General features: G+C 41.0%; 1 protein-coding gene across 3 annotated transcripts; it reads right to left on the minus strand.

Moving 5' to 3' along the window:
• Positions 1-10,548: 10,548 nt before the first annotated feature.
• Positions 10,549-18,482, minus strand: SNRNP27 (small nuclear ribonucleoprotein U4/U6.U5 subunit 27). 3 transcript variants are annotated; one of them, XM_079721350.1, is made up of 6 exons: positions 18,421-18,482; positions 17,309-17,429; positions 16,124-16,236; positions 15,236-15,315; positions 11,749-11,813; positions 10,549-10,783 (listed from the first exon to the last, which is right to left on the minus strand). In XM_079721350.1, the coding sequence occupies exons 1-6, from the start codon at positions 18,452-18,454 to the stop codon at positions 10,729-10,731; spliced, it is 468 nt and encodes a 155-aa protein (XP_079577476.1). In that variant the 5' UTR covers positions 18,455-18,482; the 3' UTR covers positions 10,549-10,728. The 3 variants fall into 3 exon arrangements, with proteins under 3 accessions (XP_079577476.1, XP_079577475.1, XP_079577477.1); XM_079721349.1 differs by lacking the exon at positions 11,749-11,813; XM_079721351.1 differs by lacking the exons at positions 10,549-10,783; positions 11,749-11,813 and adding an exon at positions 14,581-14,702.
• Positions 18,483-19,893: the final 1,411 nt, after the last annotated feature.

A 19,893-nucleotide genomic window follows, 5' to 3' on the forward strand; every position in this document is an offset into this window, starting at 1 on the left:
GCTTTGTTAGTATTGGCCAAGAGCTACAGAAAGCAAGCCACTCTGCCTGTCTCCCATTGGCGGAACCTTCCTACACCTCCCAGCTACGATGACGTCACCTTTCCCCAGGCAAGCGAGCCCTGAATGGCTGGTGGTCAGCGGCCCGGCTACTCCTCGCGGGATCTGGCATGGGCCGTCAGGGCTGACCCGGGCGCCGACGGCGGTGATTCACCGGCCGCCGCCAGGCTCGGCTCCACCCGACCCCACCTCGGACCTGTTGCCGGGACCTGTCTCCGGGGAAAAGTTCCGGGGACCTGCTGGGCGTCCCTCGAGTGGAAGCTGGCACCGCGCGTCACCTGGGCGCTCTGCCCCGCTCGGGTTCGGGGCTGGATCCCTGGGCCTGCCGGCCGAGACCCGGAGGTTACAGGCTTCCCGAGGTCGAGGGCCCAGCCGCGAAGTCTCTCCGAAGGGAGAGCGGCAGACAGCCCGACGGTAGGGCAGTGGGCCTGGGGCTCCGGCGAGCGCCACGTGGCTGAGGGGCTCGGGGAAAAGCCTGTCTCCTGTCCAGTGTTCGCTGCCCAGCGTTTTTCTCTCTCTTCAGAAAGCGCTGGAATAGGGAGGCTGTATACAGCGCTGAGCTCTCCAAAGGCACTAGGCACTACCCCCGCCCCCAAGTACTGGCTGATTACTCCCTCACGCGACTGGGTTTTAAAAGCTCAGAAACTTCCTGTACCTACAGATTGGCGATGAATTCTGAGATTCTTTGACATAAATCTTTTTCGGGGTTTTTCCTTCCCTTTTAATTCTAGAGGAGAACACGCAAAAATAATCCTTCCTTTTCAAGACGGCTATGAATGGTGTTTGTGTGGTACCAATATAAATGTACGTAGAACTAAAAACTTTATTTAGGAATCGTTCCCTAAGCTATCTCAAGACCCAAGTTACTTTGTTAATATACTGACATCTCCATTTTAAGAAACGGAAATACAACTCTTCGTAAACTGAGAGTCCTGAATATAGAAATGAGTAAAGCATGAACATATTTAACAAAGCTTTTTAGAAAAGTTTATTGTTGCCAATATGTGAAAACAATAGCCTGTCAGGTAACTTACCTACATTATTGCTAATCCTCAATATAACCCCATTAGATAGGTTAATTATCTACATTTTGCACATGAGGAAACTGATGCCCAAGAAGCTAAATGACTTTCCTAGACATCCATTCAGCCAGAAATGGAAACTGAACCTAGATCTGTTTCACTCAGAGCCCATGGTGTCAATGCTCCAGTTGGTAGCTGTTCTAAAAACAAGACAACTAAGAGACGGATTTCCCTATGAGTCACAAACAATGACACTCAAACACTGGGGAAAAAGAAAGAAAAACATTACGATGGTAAGTTTTTAAATGTGTCCTTTTTAATGCTTGACAAATCCATTAAAATTAAATAAACTCAACAGAATTAATATGTAGAATAAATGCAGTAAACCAGGCCTGACATACAGAACACATATCTTCTGGTTTTAATGGTTAATTGGACCTAAAAGGTGATTCTTTATGAAAACTAATAAATATTCACCTTTACCACTGAAGATAAAGGTTTTCAAGAAAGCACAAAAAAGCTAGAAGAATGGGAATATAAGTTTTAAAGAGTATGTTTTAACTGCAAGTTATCTGTAAAACAAATTTGAAAATCATAGTGAAATGAATACAATTCTAAAGTGCCCAAACTGACAGTAAATACACTTTGATTTCATTACCTTAATTTTGGATTTTGTATACTTCTATATTTTCTCTTTGATTTTATTATGAACACTCAGAATCTCTTTATTCTTTCCCTTGCCCTCAACTCTTTTTTTTAAACCCAGTCTTATTTCAAAGTCATGATCCTTCCCCTAGAATTGCCCTGATTGAAAATCACACTTATAAAAAATTTAAAAAGGGGGCTTCCCTGGTGGCGCAGTGGTTGAGAGTCCGCCTGCCGATGCAGGGGACACGGGTTTGTGCCCCGGTCCGGGAGGGTCCCATATGCCGCGGAGCGGCTGGGCCCGTGAGCCGTGGCCACTGGGCCTGCGCGTCCGGAGCCTGTGCTCCGCAACGGGAGAGGCCACAGCGGTGAGAGGCCCGCGTACTGCAAAAAAATAAAAAATAAAAAATAAAATAAAAAAGGAAAAAAGTTTGAAATCTGAGATATAGCAAGGAACCATTTAAACACCAACAGGTCTATCTTAAACTCCAAACCAAAATACTAAGTTATATAACAATCAGAGAATTAGACTAAAGAATGGACACCTTTCTGTTCCTTGGCGGTGGTGGAAGACATGATCAGTAAGCCAGCAATACCAACCAGGAATTAGTATCATGAAGAACTCCAAAGGGCATTTGGTGCCATCTACTGGACATCAAGCAGTAAGTATAAAACAAAGGGTTTTTTCTTGTTTTTCTGGAAATTATTTTACACAAATACATTACAATGACCAGTTAAATAAGATAATCTGAAAGTACAGATTTTGAAAAAAGAAATGAAATCCTAAAACAAAGTAGAAGTGGTGACTCCCAGCATCTAGCACTTCAAAGGCATTACATAAGCACTGACAGATAGGCACAACCCCCAAAATAAGAATTCGAAATTCCAAAATGTTTGAACCTGAATTTTATGACCAGAATTTTAAATAAAAAGCTATCTGTAATAAGATAAACATAGGCTGACAATGGTTTATATCTTTGATCAGGCATCAAGCTAAACTAATAGAACTGGGGAGTAAAAGAAAATATTGAAAATGGGAACCACAAAAGATTATACTTGTCAGATAATCTTTACTACATATTTTAGAAAGCCCCAGTTTCCTTCCTCTGAGGGGTTTATACTCCAGGTGGGTATAGGACAGTATGTAAATGCCGATGCTGAGGGGAAGGTTCATTAAATACAACGGGAGCTCTGCCAGAGAAGGTGCCTTTCAGTGAGTACCTCAGAGTGGCAGGGAAGACACTGTTGATAGTATAATCCTTAACTGTCTAAAAAGTTCCAAAACTGCTGAATTAAAAAACACTATTTATAACTGAGTTTGACATAGTTAACCACTATGACATTAAAATGAATTGTTTTATAAATTTTTGAGGAATTGATTTTATTCTTCTAAGTGTAAAAATCAGAACTGTGGGCTTCCCTGGTGGCGCAGTGGTTGAGAGTCCGCCTGCCGATGCAGGGGACACGGGTTCGTGCCCCAGTCCGGGAAGATCCCACATGCCGCAGAGTGGCTGGGCCCGTGAGCCATGGCCGCTGAGCTTGCGCGTCCGGAGCCTGTGCTCCGCAACGGGAGAGGCCACAACAGTGAGAGGCCTGCGTACCGCAAAAAAAAAAAAAAAAAAAAAAAAAAAATCAGAACTGTAATTTTCTGCTTTAATATCAGTCCCTTTCTTTGTGGCTACTTTGGACACTCTAATATCATGATACCCAATATCAGAAAATTAAAATTTAAAAACCTTTAAAAACGCTGCTTTGCAAAAGTTAGTTATTCCACAAATATTTGCTACTTTAAAAATAGAGCAATGGCTAGACAGGGGTACATACATTACACTGAACACTATGTAGCAGTTAAAAAAAAAGGTAGAGGTACATAAGTTGGCATGGAAACATCCCCAAGGCAGTGCTGAGTAAATAAGTTGTAAAATGATCCTTAAAGCATATTACTTGTGTTAAAAAAAAAAAAGAAGGCCAAAAAAAAAGAAGGCCAAACTGTGTATTTTCCTCATTTCCAACACTAACTCTGTTACATACATACATGCATAAGATCTGGAAGTAAACACCACAAAGGATTCACAGTGAACCAGGGCTGTGCAAAACAGATTTAGCTGTCATAATGTTTTAAAATTTTTATAGGAAAAATGTATTGATTTATGAGTTGGGCAACTAAAGGTTAACTTAGAAACCAAGGGAAGTGGAGTGAAGTAAGTCAGACAGAGAAAGACAAATATCATATGGTATCGCTTATATGTGGAATCAAATGAACCTATTTATAAAACAGAAATAGAGTCACAGATGTAGAAAGCAAACTTGCGGTTACCAAGGGGGAAAGGGGTGAGGGATAAACTGGGAGATTGGGATTGACATATACATACTACTATATATAAAACAGATAACTAATAAGAACCTACTGTATAGCCCAGGGAACTCTACTCAGTACTCTGTAATGACCTATATGGGAATAGAATCTAAAAAAGAGTGGATAGGGCTTCCCTGGTGGCGCAGTGGTTGAGAGTCCGCCTGCCAATGCAGGGGACGCGGGTTCGTGCCCCGGTCCGGGAAGATCCCACATGCCGCGGAGTGGCTGGGCCCGTGAGCCATGGCCGCTGAGCCTGGGCGTCCGGAGCCTGTGCTCCGCAATGGGAGAGGCCACAACAGTGAGAGGCCCGCGTACCGCAAAAAAAAAAAAATTCAAAAAAGAGTGGATATTTGTATATGTATAACTGATTCACTTTGCTGTACAGCAGAAACTAACACAACATTGTAAATCAACTATACTCCAATAAAAATTAATTTAAAAAAACACCAAGGGAAGTGGTTAAGTGAAAAAAGTTTACTGAACTATATTCATGAATTCAACAGACATTTATTGAGTGCTTTACTGTGTGCCAGGCACTGTGTGGTGCTTGGGCTACAGCAGCAAACAAGACAGAAGCCCTACTCCTGAAAGTTCAAAGTCTAGTGGAAGAACCAGAAAGTCATAGATGAATATAGAGTGTGTCAGGCCGTTATAAGCTATAAGGAAAAGGAAACTTTGCAGAGCATGTGGAGAAACTGGAACCCTCATACATTGCTGGTGGGAATGTAAAATAATGCTGTTGCTTTCGAAAACAGTTTTGACAGTGCCTCAAAAAGTTAAACAGAGTTACTGTATGACCCAGTAGTACCTCTCCTAGTTATATACCCAAGAGAGTTGAAAACATATGTTCATACAAAAACTTGTATATGAATGTTCATAGCGGCATTATTCGTAATAGCCAAGAAGTAGAACAACCCAAATGCCCATCAACTGATGACTTATAAATAAAAATCTGGGGACTTGCCTGTGGCGCAGTGGTTAAGAATCCGCCTGCCAATGTAGGGGACATGGGTCCGAGCCCTGGTCCGGGAAGATCCCACATGCCGCGGAGCAACTAAGCCCATGTGCCACAACTACTGAGCCTGCGCTCTAGAGTCCGTTAGCCACAACTACTGAGGCGGTGCGCCTAGAGCCCGTGCTCCGCAACAAGAGAAGCCACCGCAATGAGAAGCCAGCACACCGCAACAAAGAGTAGCCCCCCGCTCTCCACAACTAGAGAAAGCCCGCACACAGCAATGAAGACCCAACGCAGCCAAAATAAATACAATAATTTAAAAAATATGGTATATCCCCAGACCAGAATATTATAAGCCATAAAAAGGGATGAAGTACTGATATATGCTACAACATAAATGAACCTTGAAAACATTATGCTATGTAAAAGCAGCACAAGAGGTGCTAGACACAAAAGGTCACGTATTTTGTGATTCCATCCATTTGAAATATCCATTTAAATGAAAACATCCAGAATAGGCACACCTTTAGAGACAGAAAGTACATTTAGTGGTTTCTGGGGTGGAGGGTAGAGGTGGATGGGGAGGGATGAGGAGTGACTTTAATGAGTATGGGGTTTCTTTTTGGGATGATAAAAATATTTTAGAATTAGATAGTGGTAATAAATACTTAACTCTGTAAATATATTAAAACCACTGAAATGGTATACTTTATTTATTTATTTATTTTTGGCCATGCCACATGCAGCTTGCAGGCTCTTGGTTCCTTGACCAGGGATTGAACCCGTGTCCCCTGCAGTGGAAGCACGGAGTCCTAATCACTGGATCGCCAGGGAATTCCCTGAAATGATATACTTTTGAAGGGTGAATTCTATCTCAGTTTTTAAAATGCTAAATAAAAAGAGTAAAACAGGGTAAAGGGATAGAGAGGGAAGGGGAAGCTGCTATTTTGGACAAGGTGGTTAGGAAATGAACTTATTTATTTATTTATTTTTTTGTGCGGTATGCGGGCCTCTCACTGTCGTGGCCTCTCCTGCTCACGGGCCCAGCCGCTCTGCGGCACGCAGGATCCTCCTGGACAGGGGCACGGACCCACGTCCCCCGCATCGGCAGGCGGACTCCCAACCACTGCGCCACCGGGGAAGCCCAGGAATGAACTTATTTTGAGCAGTGACCTGAACAATATAACCATGTAAATCTACTAACCATGTAAATCTGAGAGGTAGGTGGAGGGGGAGGAGGAACATTCTGGGAAGAAAAGCAAGTTGGAAGACTCTTCAGGTAGATGCATACCTGTTCTCAAGGAACAGCAAAGAGGGTAGCAGCGTGGCTGAGTGCAATAGCAAGGGTGAGGCTGCAGGAAGCCAGGTTCCAAACTATACAGATGTGTAGACCACAGTAAGGATTGGTCTTCACTGTAAATGATAGAAAACCACCAGAGCCAGGAACAATATGACCAGATGTACATTTTAAAAGGTTCACTCTGCTGCTAGGTGGAGAATAAACTGAGGCAGAAGGGAAGGAAGGAAACCCATTGGGGGTTACTGTAGTAGTCCAGGCAAGAGAGATGGCTTCTGTTAGTACAGATGGTGAAAAGTAGTCAGATTCAGTGTACATCAAATCACAACATGCACTTTCAATCTCTTAAAATTGTGTGTCAATTATATCACAGTAAATCTGGGGAAAATAGTGGTTGGATTCAAAATACACTCTGATGTTAGAGCCAAAAGGATTTCTAATGAATCAAATGTGGGGCACAGGAGAAAGAGCAGAGTCAAGGATGACCCCCTAAGGATTTTGCTCTGAGCAAAGGTGTAAACGGAGAGGCCACTTGCTGAGATGGGGAAGCCTCAGAGAAGAAGACTGGGCAGGGAAATGAGAATTCAATTCATCTTAAACTTGAGCTGCCTAATAATCCAAGTGCATATACAAGCCTGGAATTCAGTAAAATGGTCAGGCTAGAAGTATCAATTTGAGAGCCATGGCAGAAGATGTTTGAAGCTATGTGGTTGGATGACTCACCAGAGGGAGATTGGAGAGTCCATGGATTGGGCCCTGGAACACTCTTAGCATTTAGATACTTAGAAGATTTGGCAAAACTTATGTCTTCTGAGAGGCAGTAGCCTGTTAGAGAAGACAAGGATGCTCCATTTTTCTTATTCTTACAGAATCAGATGATCTGATGGATAAAAGTTCCTTCAAACCAAGACTTCTATTAAGATCAGAGGTGTCTTATCTCTGATCTTTAAAGATTTCCTCCTGTTCCATTTCTTTGGTGTTAGCTCACGGAGAGTGAACCTATTGACCTACTGGGTATTCTCAGATTATTTCTTTACAAAGTATGCTGCCTTGAGGATCTCAAGTCAAATCTCTACTAAAACCACACTAACATGACAATCCAAAAACCTATCATCTGATTTTGGGCATATTATTTCATCCCAGAAGTTTTAGTTTCCCAGTAAGACAACAATTGGGTCTCATTTCTTTAGATGTGCAAAAATGTGGTCAGAAAGTCCTTGTCATAGATAATTTACAGATAGACAGTATTTTGGAGGGTGGGGGTATGGGATTCTATTTAGCTTACCTGGCAAAAAGTCTAAGCAAAATAATCCACCTGCTCGGGGTAGTGACGCTTGTGCAATGGGTACTACAAGTTGTGCAGCTGATGCAGCACATTTAAATATTTAAGTACTGAAGCCAGTAGGTGGTATAAACATTAATCATTTCTGCCTCTAGGTCTGAATAGCCTCAGGTTTCTCATCTGCGAATGGAGATAATAGTACCTGCTCTATCGGATAAGGATTAAATGAACCAAGGTGCTCTGTATACTGTATTATGCAATGCAGTCACACTACTATTATTTTCTTTACAGGGAACTAATTTGCCAGGAAAGCTTTTAGAGACCTACAATAGGTGGTCAAATTTCAGATGCAGTATGGATTTAAAATCCAGCTAGACACTTGTAAAATCAGACATATAAGAATAGTAATTACATCATTAAAAAAAATAATGTATTCGTTTATTTTTGTCTGCATTGGGTTTTTGTTGCGGTGCATGGGCTTCTCATTGCGGTGGCTTCTCTTGGCGTGGAGCACAGGCTCTAGGCACACGGGTTTCAGTAGTTGTGGCATGCGGGCTCAGTAGTTGTGGCTCACGGGCTCTAGAGCGCAGGCACAGTAGTTGTGGTGCACGGGCTTAGTTGCTCTGTGGCATGTGGGATCCTCCAGGACCAGGGCTCGAACCCGTGTCCCCTGCACTGGCAGGCGGATTCTTAACCACTGCACCACCAGGGAAGTCCCCACATCATTGTTTTTTTAATACCAAAAGATAAGAAACAACTTGAATGTCCAATTATAGTCCATCCTACAACAAACTATAATTGCTGCCCTTAAAAAATAAGGGGCAATATAAGAAACAATCTTAAGATGCAGTAGTAAATGAAAAAACAACAAGTGCAAAATAGTGTGTAGAGTAATAAGATACATATACATATATATTATATGCTTGTGTATACATGGAATATCTCTGAAAGGATACACAATTAGCTCATCACTATATACCCTTTGTGCTGTCTAAATTGTGTTCCATGTGTTTATATTACTTACTCAAAAAAAATACAACACAAAATTTAAAATCTAGCCACAAAGCCTCAAATATCACTGAGATAGAAACAGAATAGGTAATAGTCATTATCTTCAATATAAAAAGAGCTTCCTTCAAATAAGAAAAAGAAAAGCTTGTTAAAAGACAAATGGAGCCAAGGTCTGGAATTAGTATTAAACAAAAGAAATATACATGGCTAACGCATTCTTAAAATGTTCACCTTCCTTAGAAATTAAACAAAACCAAATGCCATTATTTTAACCTTCAGAGTGGAAACTTAAGAAAAAAATACACTCAGTACTGGTACATGTATATGAAATGGAAAAGCTCATACTTCACTGGTGAGGGCCGCGGGGCAACTAAGCCCGTGTGCCACAACTACAGAGCCCACATGCTCTGGAGCCGGTGAGCCACAATTAGAGAGCAGCCTGTGTACTGCAACGAAAGATCCTGCGTGCCACAACTAAGACCAGATGCAGCCAAAAAATAAAAATAAATATTAAAAAAAAAGCCTTAAAACATGCACACAAAGGGTAAAACATGCACCCTTTATCTCACCCAGCAATGCCACCTCCAAGAATGAAACATGAGGAAATAAGGCAACAAGTACAAAAAGATACGTGTAACAGGGATACTACTCACAGGTGTTGTGTTTTGGTTTTGTTTTTGGTTTGTTTTTTATTTTGGCCGCACTGCATGGCATGGGCATGTGGGATCTTAGTTCCCCGACCAGGGATGCAACCTGCGCCTCCTGCATTGGAAGGCAGGGTCTTAACCACTGGACTGCTGGGGATGTCCTGGTGTTGTATTTTGTTTTTTTTTTTAACCCCTAAATAGTCTACTCACAGCTTTAATTGTAACAGCAAATCATGGGAGGGAAGGCAATGTTCACCAATAAAGGATTAATTAATAAATTATAACCAACTAGCTATTAAAAGGTAAGTTTTCAAAGAATTTATAAGAGCATTTAAAAAAATGTTCACAGTATGGGCTTCCCTGGTGGCGCAGTGGTTAAGAACCCGCCTGCCAATGCAGGGGACACGGGTTTGAGCCCTGGTCTGGGAAGATCCCACATACCACGGAGCAGTTAAGCCCGTGCGCCACAACTACTGAGCCTGCGCTCTAGAGCCCACGAGCCACGACTACTGAAGCCTGCGCGTCTAGAGCCCATGCTCTGCAACAAGAGAAGCCACCACAATAAGAAGCCCGCGCACTGCAACAGAGAGTAGCCCCAGCTCGCCGCAACTGGAGATAGCCCAAGTGCAGCAACAAAAACCCAGTGCAGCCAAAAAAAAAAAAAAGTTCACAGTACATGGGAGTATAAGGATTAGTAAAAGAGAGCAGCATAAACATTCTGATCTCTTTGGGTAGGGGCAAGAAATACATACCCATAGGAGCCTGGAAACACATATACCAAAATATTAATATTCTGGTGGTAGATTATTGGCTGATTTTTGGCTTTTTCCCCCTACTTTCTGATTGCTCCTAAGTTTTTTTTTTTTTTAATTTTTAAAATAATAAGCATGAAAAAAAAATAAAAATAATAAGCATGTATTGCTTTTCTATTGGGGAAAAATGGTATTTGGGGGGCAAAAAACACAGAAGATACAAAAATCCAGTTATACTTTTTCATTCTTCTAATTTTTAAACTATAAAGAATCATGATATCTAAATCTATGTATGAAAAAAGAAAACGTGTAGGGAGATTCTTTTACCTAGTAATAAAAGTATCAAATACAAAAGGGTAAAAATATTGTTTTATTTGAGAAACTTACTTCCAAATTACTCTTATGTGTTTTAAAAAGTCATAAAGAGCATCCAAGAAGAAGACATATACAGTTTCCATAGGAATAAGGACAAAAAAATGGGGTTGATGATTGCCCCAAATGAAATTTCCTAAAGGAAAAAAATGTAATATTTGACCTTTTTTTGAGGCAGGGTAAGTGAACTACACACATCATAAATAAAATTTTCTTACTTTACAAGGAGGAGGGACTGTGATCCCGTTTTGATGAATATTAAATACAAAATACAAAATCCACTGTTCTGATCAAGGTGAGGGGAAAAAAATCATTCTTCAATATTTCAATTCTCATGCAATGAAATCCAAAGGTCTGTTGAATCCACCTTTTCGATTCATGTACTGCCTATGATGAGAAAATTTATTGTCATTAAAAACAATTCTGGATTTGTCTTACAAAAGAAGTAATCACTTGCTTCAGAAATTAAACCTATAAACCATTTTTAAAATGGCAAAGTCTAGGGAAAGAAGTATTCAAAGTTAAAATCCAAATAGACGTACGGAAATATACTTCCAATATTATTTGGGAAGATTCTACAGACTTTAAAAAGACCAACTAAAAATCCATATTTATTTTAGGTAACACTAAACACCTAGCTAGTTTAAGGAAATAGAGAAGAGTTTCAAAATACATACCCATCAAGCAAATCTGATTTCACATTGTACTAGTTCTCCCCATAAGACCTTAATTGAAGGTAATTTTACAATGGACTATTGATGATTCTGGTACTTTAACTCACAGCAGTCTCAAATCACACTACTCATATTCTAAATTAATTGGAATATTAGTCTTTTATCAGTGATAAATGTAGAGAGAAAGGCAATGTTTGAAGATGTCATGACTTTTCCATTCATTCAGTGAGATTTCAAGTATGGATTGGTTTGTTCTGTGGTATTAATAAAATATACCTATATTTAACAGAAGGATATTTACAGTTGAAATCCTTATACAATCAAGTTAGGTAAATAATTCAGGAGGAATCTATTTTAAAACCTATAATTATAATGAAATTAAAGCCTAAAGACTTGAGACTATGTTATTTTGAAGAAAGAACTACTTAGAGCCCTAAAATATTTAAGCCAACTACCCTTCTTTATAAGTTACTAGTTCACATGTAAATGGGAAACTATTTTAACATACAAGACTATGAACAAGGCAGATTAAAACAAGGGACAATATGGAAACTATTAAAGTAAGGGACTGTTTGGAAAACTGCTACATTTCCTACAAACATCATTATCCCATAAAAAATTCTTTCCCAAGCATATAATTTATATTAGTTCAAACATAATAATGGCAGCTATGCATACCTATACTTCCTCTTCTGAGACACATTTATGGCATAGGCATTTACAGAGCCATCCACCTTTTTCCCCTGGAGAAAAGCAAGAAACAAAAACCAAAAAACAAAACACACACAAACAAACAAGCAAACAACACACCAGAGAGAGAACATATTATATGCCTTGATCAAAGAGCTGCATCCCACAGACCCTCTTAAATGGCAAGACTCATTTAAGCATGAGGTAGTCCAATGAGTTAAAGAATTTTCAGATCCTGATGATATCCCATGATCTCCCAAGCGTTATAACTCTCTGTTCACATTTTTTATAGTCACACATAAGCAAATAAACCAATATTCAACAAACACTCATGGTATATGTATTATGTGCAAGACATACAGGGAAATTGGGTAGCAGAGCCTCACCTTTTCTGGTCAAAGAATTCTTCAAAACCAAATACAAGTTATGGATATTTTCTCTAGAAAAATCCATTCGCAAAAATTTAACTTATGACCTTAACTGATGGCATTCTCAAATCAGTCACCAATTCCTATCTAAATCCCATTTCTTACATAGGCCTTGAAGCTTTGATTTTTAAATCAAGAATCAGAATAACAGATGCTAATGTTGTATCACTTGTATCTCGGACTTTTTTTTTTTTCAGTAACTCCTTTATGGGTCTTTTGATTCAACCTGTTCCACTTTCTGTTCCTCATGCCTGAATTGCCTTCCCAACCCCCATCCAATCTTCAACCATCTGGTTCTTATGCATCCTTCAAGGCCCAATTCAAATGATCCAGCTGCCAGGAAGCACCCTCTTCTCTAACTCCCATAGAATGTTAACTGTGCTTTCCTCACAATACCCTGCATTTTCTACTCTGCATGATCATGATGTACAACATCATATACACGATGTTATTTCCCATCAGACTGCAAGCTCATATGGAGCTTGATGGAGGGATGTGGCTGTGAGTGACCTTTGCAACTGTCACATCCTAGGCTACTGCACTTGCAGGTACTCAGAAAATGACTGTTAAATGTATGAACACTGCCAGTTAATGCCACCGTGAGTGCATGTGCAGGAACACACACATAACCTCCCTCCCCTATTATTACTCACGGGCGTGTACCCTGAGTACCTTTAGCATACTTATTAGATATCTGTGTTAGGCCAAAAAAAAGGATTCTCATCCACTGGCATGCACAGGTGAGGTATGTATATATTTGAAGTTGAGCTAAAACAAGTATATTTGGTCTTCCTTTTCTATTCCTGTTTTCACTGCATTTTGGGGGCCGGGGGAATACGGAGTAAATTACTTAAGGTGTATTATTTTAACCTCCCAAGAATAGGAGGTAGGCATGACTTGGAAAAAAAAAAGTAAATGATGTTAACCTTTTTACTAAGTTCAGTTACTAAAGGCTTTCTGATTTTTGAAAACTATTTGTAGAGTTGTATATTATTAGCCCTCTTCTCATTTACATGCTGGAATAGAAAATTATCCATTAATAAGCATAACCAAACTTTGAAACTTTCTAGAATGCTAAAAGGGAAGGGAAAATAAGTGACTACATTGGCATATGAAGAGGTTCCACCACAGATTAATGATGAAATATCACAAGATACACATTACTGAAAAATACAAATGAGCTGAGAGACTTTGTAACTGATAGTCATGAAGCCAACTGCATACAAATTAAATTAACATCCTTGTAGATGACATTAAAAAAACAACTGACATCATTTGTTCTTGTGGTACTCCATAATTTTTATGGGATCTATAAATTCTCACCTAATTTCTCCTTTATACACAAACATTTAAAAGACTATATTTAAAAGTAGTGGCTCCATCTTTACATTTGATTCTCAGGAATTTCAAACATAACATCCAGCAACAGTAAAACCAAAAGAGAAAAGAATTCTAATAGTGAAGGTCCTTCACTATTCTAAAAACTTATTATTTAGTTGTTTCATTTTGGAGATATTCTTATTCACCCAATATATGTATTAATAAACCAGTTCACTCATAAAATGCTCTTCTGAATAACAAATAAGGTTTTGGTATATTCAAGAAAAAAACCTGAGACATAAACTGCATTAAATTCTAAAATGGGGTTCACTTCACATAACCATTTGTGAGAACAAGAGCGCATTCTTAATTTTCTCACCTCAAAACAGTCATGCCTCTGGTACTCCTCTTAGGTCATACACTGTCATTTAAAAAAATACATGGGAGCCCCACATAATCACATCAGTTAGAAAGAAACTCTTATAGCACCTGAGATTACCCCACTCCATTCACAACTCAATGGAACACAAGATTAGGGGAAGTGGATTATTTTTGACAACTCTCCTCAAAAATTCCAACTTCAATTTGCAAAATTAAAAGGACTTAAAATTCTATAAAAGAAAGTTTTAAAAATATATTTTCTCTCTCTCCACACACACTCTCCCTGCCTATCCTTACTAGCTTCCCCTCTCTATCCTCCCTTCTCTCTTCATTCAATTTCCTCTCTCCCTCCATCTCCCCTTTGCCTACTTCCCTATCTCCCTATCTCTCTCCCACCTCCCTCTCTTCATCTCCCTCTCCACAATCCCTCCCGCTTTTGCCTCCCCTAATTCCTTATTCTCTCCAGGATTATGGTCAGGGCTTAGAGAGCATTCAAACTCCTGTCAACCCCTCTTCTGAGCTATGAGATATGCATGCAACTATGCAATGCCATCTTTATCTGGCAGCTGCGCTTCGTTCTGTTTCACAGCACTTCCCCTTCCTATAATCCTTTCTTTGGTTAACCCTATCAGCCTGACACTTCAGAGTCATTACTGACTACTCACCTCCATCCCACCACCACTAACTCTGGTTCCTGAATGGTTCCCAATATTCCAGCCCCTCTTCTCAGTTCAGGCCTTCACCATCTTTCACTGCACGACGGCAGTTCTCTCAGCCTCCCATTTGTCCTCCATGAAGCCCCAGATCATCATTCTAAAACACACATATAATCTGTTACTCCCTTGCTTAAAAACCACTGCTTCCTCTCATCACTTAAAGAATCAACTCTAAGTCCCTCAGCATGGCTAAAGATATCACAAGCCTTCTGCGATTTGCCTCCCACCTCTATTTCTAGCCTCATTCGTAGCCACCAGCCCACCAACAGGCTTTCACTAGTCACTGAATTTGAAATTCCCACAATACTCTATGCTCTTTAATGCCTACATGGCATTGTCATGAGCTTTTCCCTCTGTTTCAAATGATCTTCCTCCTCTTCTTTGTCTGATCACCTCTACTGGCCTTTTAAGATCCAACTCAAATATCCCAGGCAAATACTCCGTGAATTCCAATGGCAGCTCACCACTTCCTTCTCTTTGCTTTCAAATCCCTTCACACAGATAGCCACTGTCTTCTAACAAAAAACTTGTATCAGTGGAAGAGATTACAAGTGATAGTAAAAGAATATGGAAAAAATAGGACAGATCAATTCAAATAAGAATACTTAACTGGCTACATGTTTTACTTACTTTTGTGGAGTCAAAGGAGGCAAATCCCATTAACTTCATCATTTCTATTTCTTCCTCTGTTTTGCCCTCCAAGTCTTCCTCTACAAAAATAAGTGACAAAATTTTAAACTCTATCATTCTATACATATAAAAAGAGAGGTGGCTTACCAGCAGAGAATACACTAAACAATTAGCTAAAGACTTGAGTTTAATGAAAGAAACTCCTCAATTTGGATAGCATATAACTTAAGGGGCAAGGAAGGATTGCACTCTCCATCCTCCATCTAAGAGACTGCTTAAAAGGACATGCTTGGGGGCTTCCCTGGTGGCACAGGGGACAGGAATCTGCCTGCCAATGCAGGGGACACAGGTTAGATCCCTGGTCTGGGAGGATCCCACATGACGCAGAGCAACTAAGCCCGTGCACCACAACTGCTGAGCCGGCGCTCTAGAGCCCGCGAGCCACAACTACTGAAGCCCACGTGCCTGGAGCCCGTGCTCTGCAACAAGAGAGTCCACCGCAATGAGAAGCCCATGCACTGCAATGAAGGGTGGCCCCCACACGGCAACAAAGACCCAACGCAGCCAAAAATAAATAAATAAATATTTTAAAAAGGACATGCTTGGAGCCTTTAGGAAGGACCACCTTTAATATCAGACAGAACACTAGTTTTGACGATACTTCCAAAATATAATATTCTCATGTTTTTAACCGTCCTTGTATCTAGAGCACCAGATAACCAGCAACTAAGGTACAATTAAAACAACATCTCAAAACTACATGCAATGAACACTATAAAAAACTTAATAGTTAAATGTTCAAAAATTATACTTTTATAATTTCATCATAACTGAAGTTATCTAAACATGGCTGTACTTTTCCTACAGTTATTCATCTAATAACATTACCAGTTATCTGACGTTCTTTGCTCTTTGTTTCTTTTGTTTCTTTCTTCTCCTCATCTCTTCTTTCTTTTAGTCGAGAAGGGGAAGGAGATGTGGATCTATGTCGTCTTGGGGACCTAAAATATAATAAGTAAAGATGTCAGAAACAGAGACATACCTGGTGACTTGTGTTGATGAGCACAGATATACATGAGTGCCTGCAAGGTAAAGGCTAAACAAAAGCCAGGCTCTAGAGCACCAGGAATTTGTTCCCCAAAGCAGAATGAGGAAGAAGGTTCTGCCTAGGCCCTGATTGTTAACAAAAAATTATTTATTGTTTAATCATCAGTTACACTCAGTAGAGCTAGGGCAAAAAATCTTTTTGTAAGGCAGAAAAAAGCAACGAAACAAACAAACGTGTCTGATGCTTATTAAGAATCAGAGTCCAAGGACTTCCCTGGCGGCGCAGTGGTTAAGAATCCACCTGCCAATGCAGGGGACACGGGATTGATCCCGGGGCCAGGAAGATCCCACATGCCATGGAGCAACTAAGCCTGTGCACCACAACTACTGAGCCTGCGCTCTAAAGCCCGTGAGTCACAACTACTGACGCCTGCGTGCCTGGAGCCGGTGCTCCGCAACAAGAAAAGCCATCACAATAAGAAGCCTGCATGCAGCAACAAAGACCAAACGCGGCCAAAAATAAATAAATATATAAATTTATTTTTTTTTTTAAAAAAGAATCAGAGTCCACTTCTAAGATTCTTCCAAGATCTCACATTCTTTTTTTTTTACAACTTTATTGGAGTATAATTGCTTCACAATGGTGTGTTAGTTTCTGCTTTATAACAAAGTGAATCAGTTATACATATACACCAAGATCTCACATTCTTGATTATATACTTGAATAAATTATTATCACCAAAAGTTAATTAAAAAAACAAGACAAAAATACAAAACACTTATTTCTTACTCTTGCTAAGCTAAGTGCTTTTCATGTATTATTTCTCATTTACTCCTCACGGCAACTCTACTATGTGGAATGTTATCAACCCCATTTTATCAATGGGAATGTTAGGTTTAGAATAAAGTGGGATAAAGTTCCCTTCATTTCATGAAATTATAAGTGCCTTTGTAAGTGATAACAACAGAGTCAAGCGCAGCGACTACAAAGCTGTGGTAAAACTTCTGGTTATTTTCTGCACTTACCTGGAACGTCTTCTGTGCGGGGATCGAGAGCGGCTTCTTCTCCGATCTCGCTCTCGTGACCGGGACCTTTCTCGGCGCCTGCGTTCCCTCTCTCGGGAGGTGGACCGGGACCGCCTACGCTCTAATATAAACACAAAATTGTAGAGCCGAAAATTACGTCCCACATCTACTGGATGCTGCGCCGACCAATAGTAATATAAAGCGCGCCATTTCTAGATGTCACATTAAAAAAATAAAAAAGACGCATGAGATTAATTTTAACAGTATAGATTTAACCCAATATATCCAAACTATTAGCATTTCAACATGTGCTCCTTATAAAAAAATAGACACTTTATTCTTTCTTTTTTCCGCATTAAATCAAGGAAATCCGGGGTGTATTCGACACTTAAACAGCAGTTCTCAATTCCGATTGAGAACATGTTAAGTGCTCAATAGCCCTTTGTGGCTCGAGGGCTCATTTAAGTTTTAAGATCAACCCTGATTAGCTGAAGGTGATAAAAACTAACGATGGGGCAGAATCGAGGGACTACATGACATCTCCCAATCCAAGTCCTGGCTTCTCTACCTCTCACTACCCCCTTCATGGGCCAGGAAACATTACGAGGTGAGCTCCCTGCACGCAAACTCCTAACCATCGATTTCCCTACTATAAACTGGGAAGGAAACCCTGAGCATTTAAGAACCTGGCGGTATCACATGCTGCGTGTTACGCAGTGTGGCATCAATTCTCACTTCAGTTTTTAAAGGTAAGCAATATTACCCCCAATGTCTAATTACGGGAACTCGGACGCAGGAAGGCTGAATGACTTGCAATCGGTTACCCAGAAATTAAGGGAACCGTGGCCTGACTCTACACTCCCCAGCCACAAGGACAACAAAAGTTACTGTATGAGGGTGACAAAGGGTCGGCGAAACCCCAACTTCGGAAAAAAACTGCCTTCAAATCCGAGGGCTGAAGCATATAGGGCCCAGGTCTTCGTTCCCCATCCACCCCCTCTCTTCTCCTCCTGAGAAAAGGTCCCCCCTCTCCGCGGCCCTTGGACTGGGAACACAAGGGGGGACGAGTCTTCGACCGAGCCCCAGACCCTCAGAACTGCTTCTGGACTCACCCCTCCGCGGGGACCGGCTGCGGCTGCGACCCATTCGGAGTCCTCCCCAACCTCACACCGCCCCGGAAACGACTGTGCAACAACTTCCGGGAGGGCTGGGAACTGAGCTTTCCCTGCAGCCTGGGAAGCGTCGAAACGAGTCTCCAGGGTTCCGGCTTCTAAGGAAGGTGGGCTGTGCTGCGCTTGTGCAGAATCACGCGGACCGGGCCCGATACCGCCTCTTCCGAGCCCGGAGTTTTCGTTGAGAGCAGTTATCCTGTCTCCTCTTTCAACCCCCGTTTCGAGGTGGCTTCCCCATCTTCTTTGTCCACGGTGGGCGTTAAAATGTGTTGCCTGATATAGAAATGTCTGGAAAAAGCCATATATAAACCACCCTAACACAGTTCTCATTCCTCCCCACCCCCCATTTTTCTTTCCGACTGCCTTGTCCACATGCATGAAATATTTCATACCAAACCAATTGTAAACATAGCAGACGCAAATAGTTTTAAGTCCACCGGGGGAAGAACTAGGGTGGGTCAGGAGGCAGAGGGGGAAAGGGGAAAGAAAGCACGGTTGAGAACTTTTACTGAGTTTTGTGGGAGGGAATAGCAGAGGCTGTGAAGCAGGCTAAGTAGGTTTAAGACTGACGAGTTTGAATAATTGACTGACTAGTTTGAATAATTACAGCGGGCCTTGGGATTTAGGGGCTGTCCAGAGCTGTTGTTACCTGGCCCTGGGGTCATTATAGCAGAGGAAAAATGCCTTGGCTTGTGAGCTTGATAAAGGAGGTGGTTGGAGAGTACAGGCTTTCCCCTGGCTGGTATGCATATGAAAGGCACACTCAGAAGGGGAGTCTTTTGCTATCTCTAGAAATTAGCTAGCCCTGGGAAGGGCAGTCTCAGCAAGGCCCCAGATGTCAAAACAGCAGAAAATGAAAGAAAGAAAGGCATGATTAATACAATTATTCACACAAATGTTTATTGCACACCTATGTGCCAGAGGATTAATCAATGAAAAAAAACCCTCTGCTCTCGAGTAGCTTGCAGTCCAGTGAGGGATACAAACAAGTAGTGTCAAGATGCATTGAGAGGGGCAGAACAAGATATTATGAATGCACATAAAGTGGGTACCTAACTGGTTTGAGGGGAAAGCTTCTCAAGAGAAGTTTCCAGGAGGAAATGATGTCCAAACAAGACCTTAGGGATGAGTAGAAATTAGCCAGGTCAAAAGGGGTGACTTTTGTGGTGTGGACAGGTGGAACAGATTAGGCAGAGGAGACTGCATATGCCAGGGCAAGAGGCAAGGGAGCAGACAGGCTAAAAGTAGAGAACTAAAGAAGTATGGCAGCCACCTAGGCAGCAAGGAGTGAAATGTAAAGACAAGACTAGAAGCCTTGTAAGCAATGGTAGAGTTATCCTGAGGCAAAAGCAATAGCCTTTGAAGGGCTTTGAGGACCGGAGGGAATCACATTTGAGTTTATTCAGAGAACAC

Source organism: Hyperoodon ampullatus (assembly GCF_949752795.1).
Source record: "Hyperoodon ampullatus genome assembly, chromosome: 15".
Lineage (NCBI taxonomy): Eukaryota > Metazoa > Chordata > Mammalia > Artiodactyla > Ziphiidae > Hyperoodon > Hyperoodon ampullatus.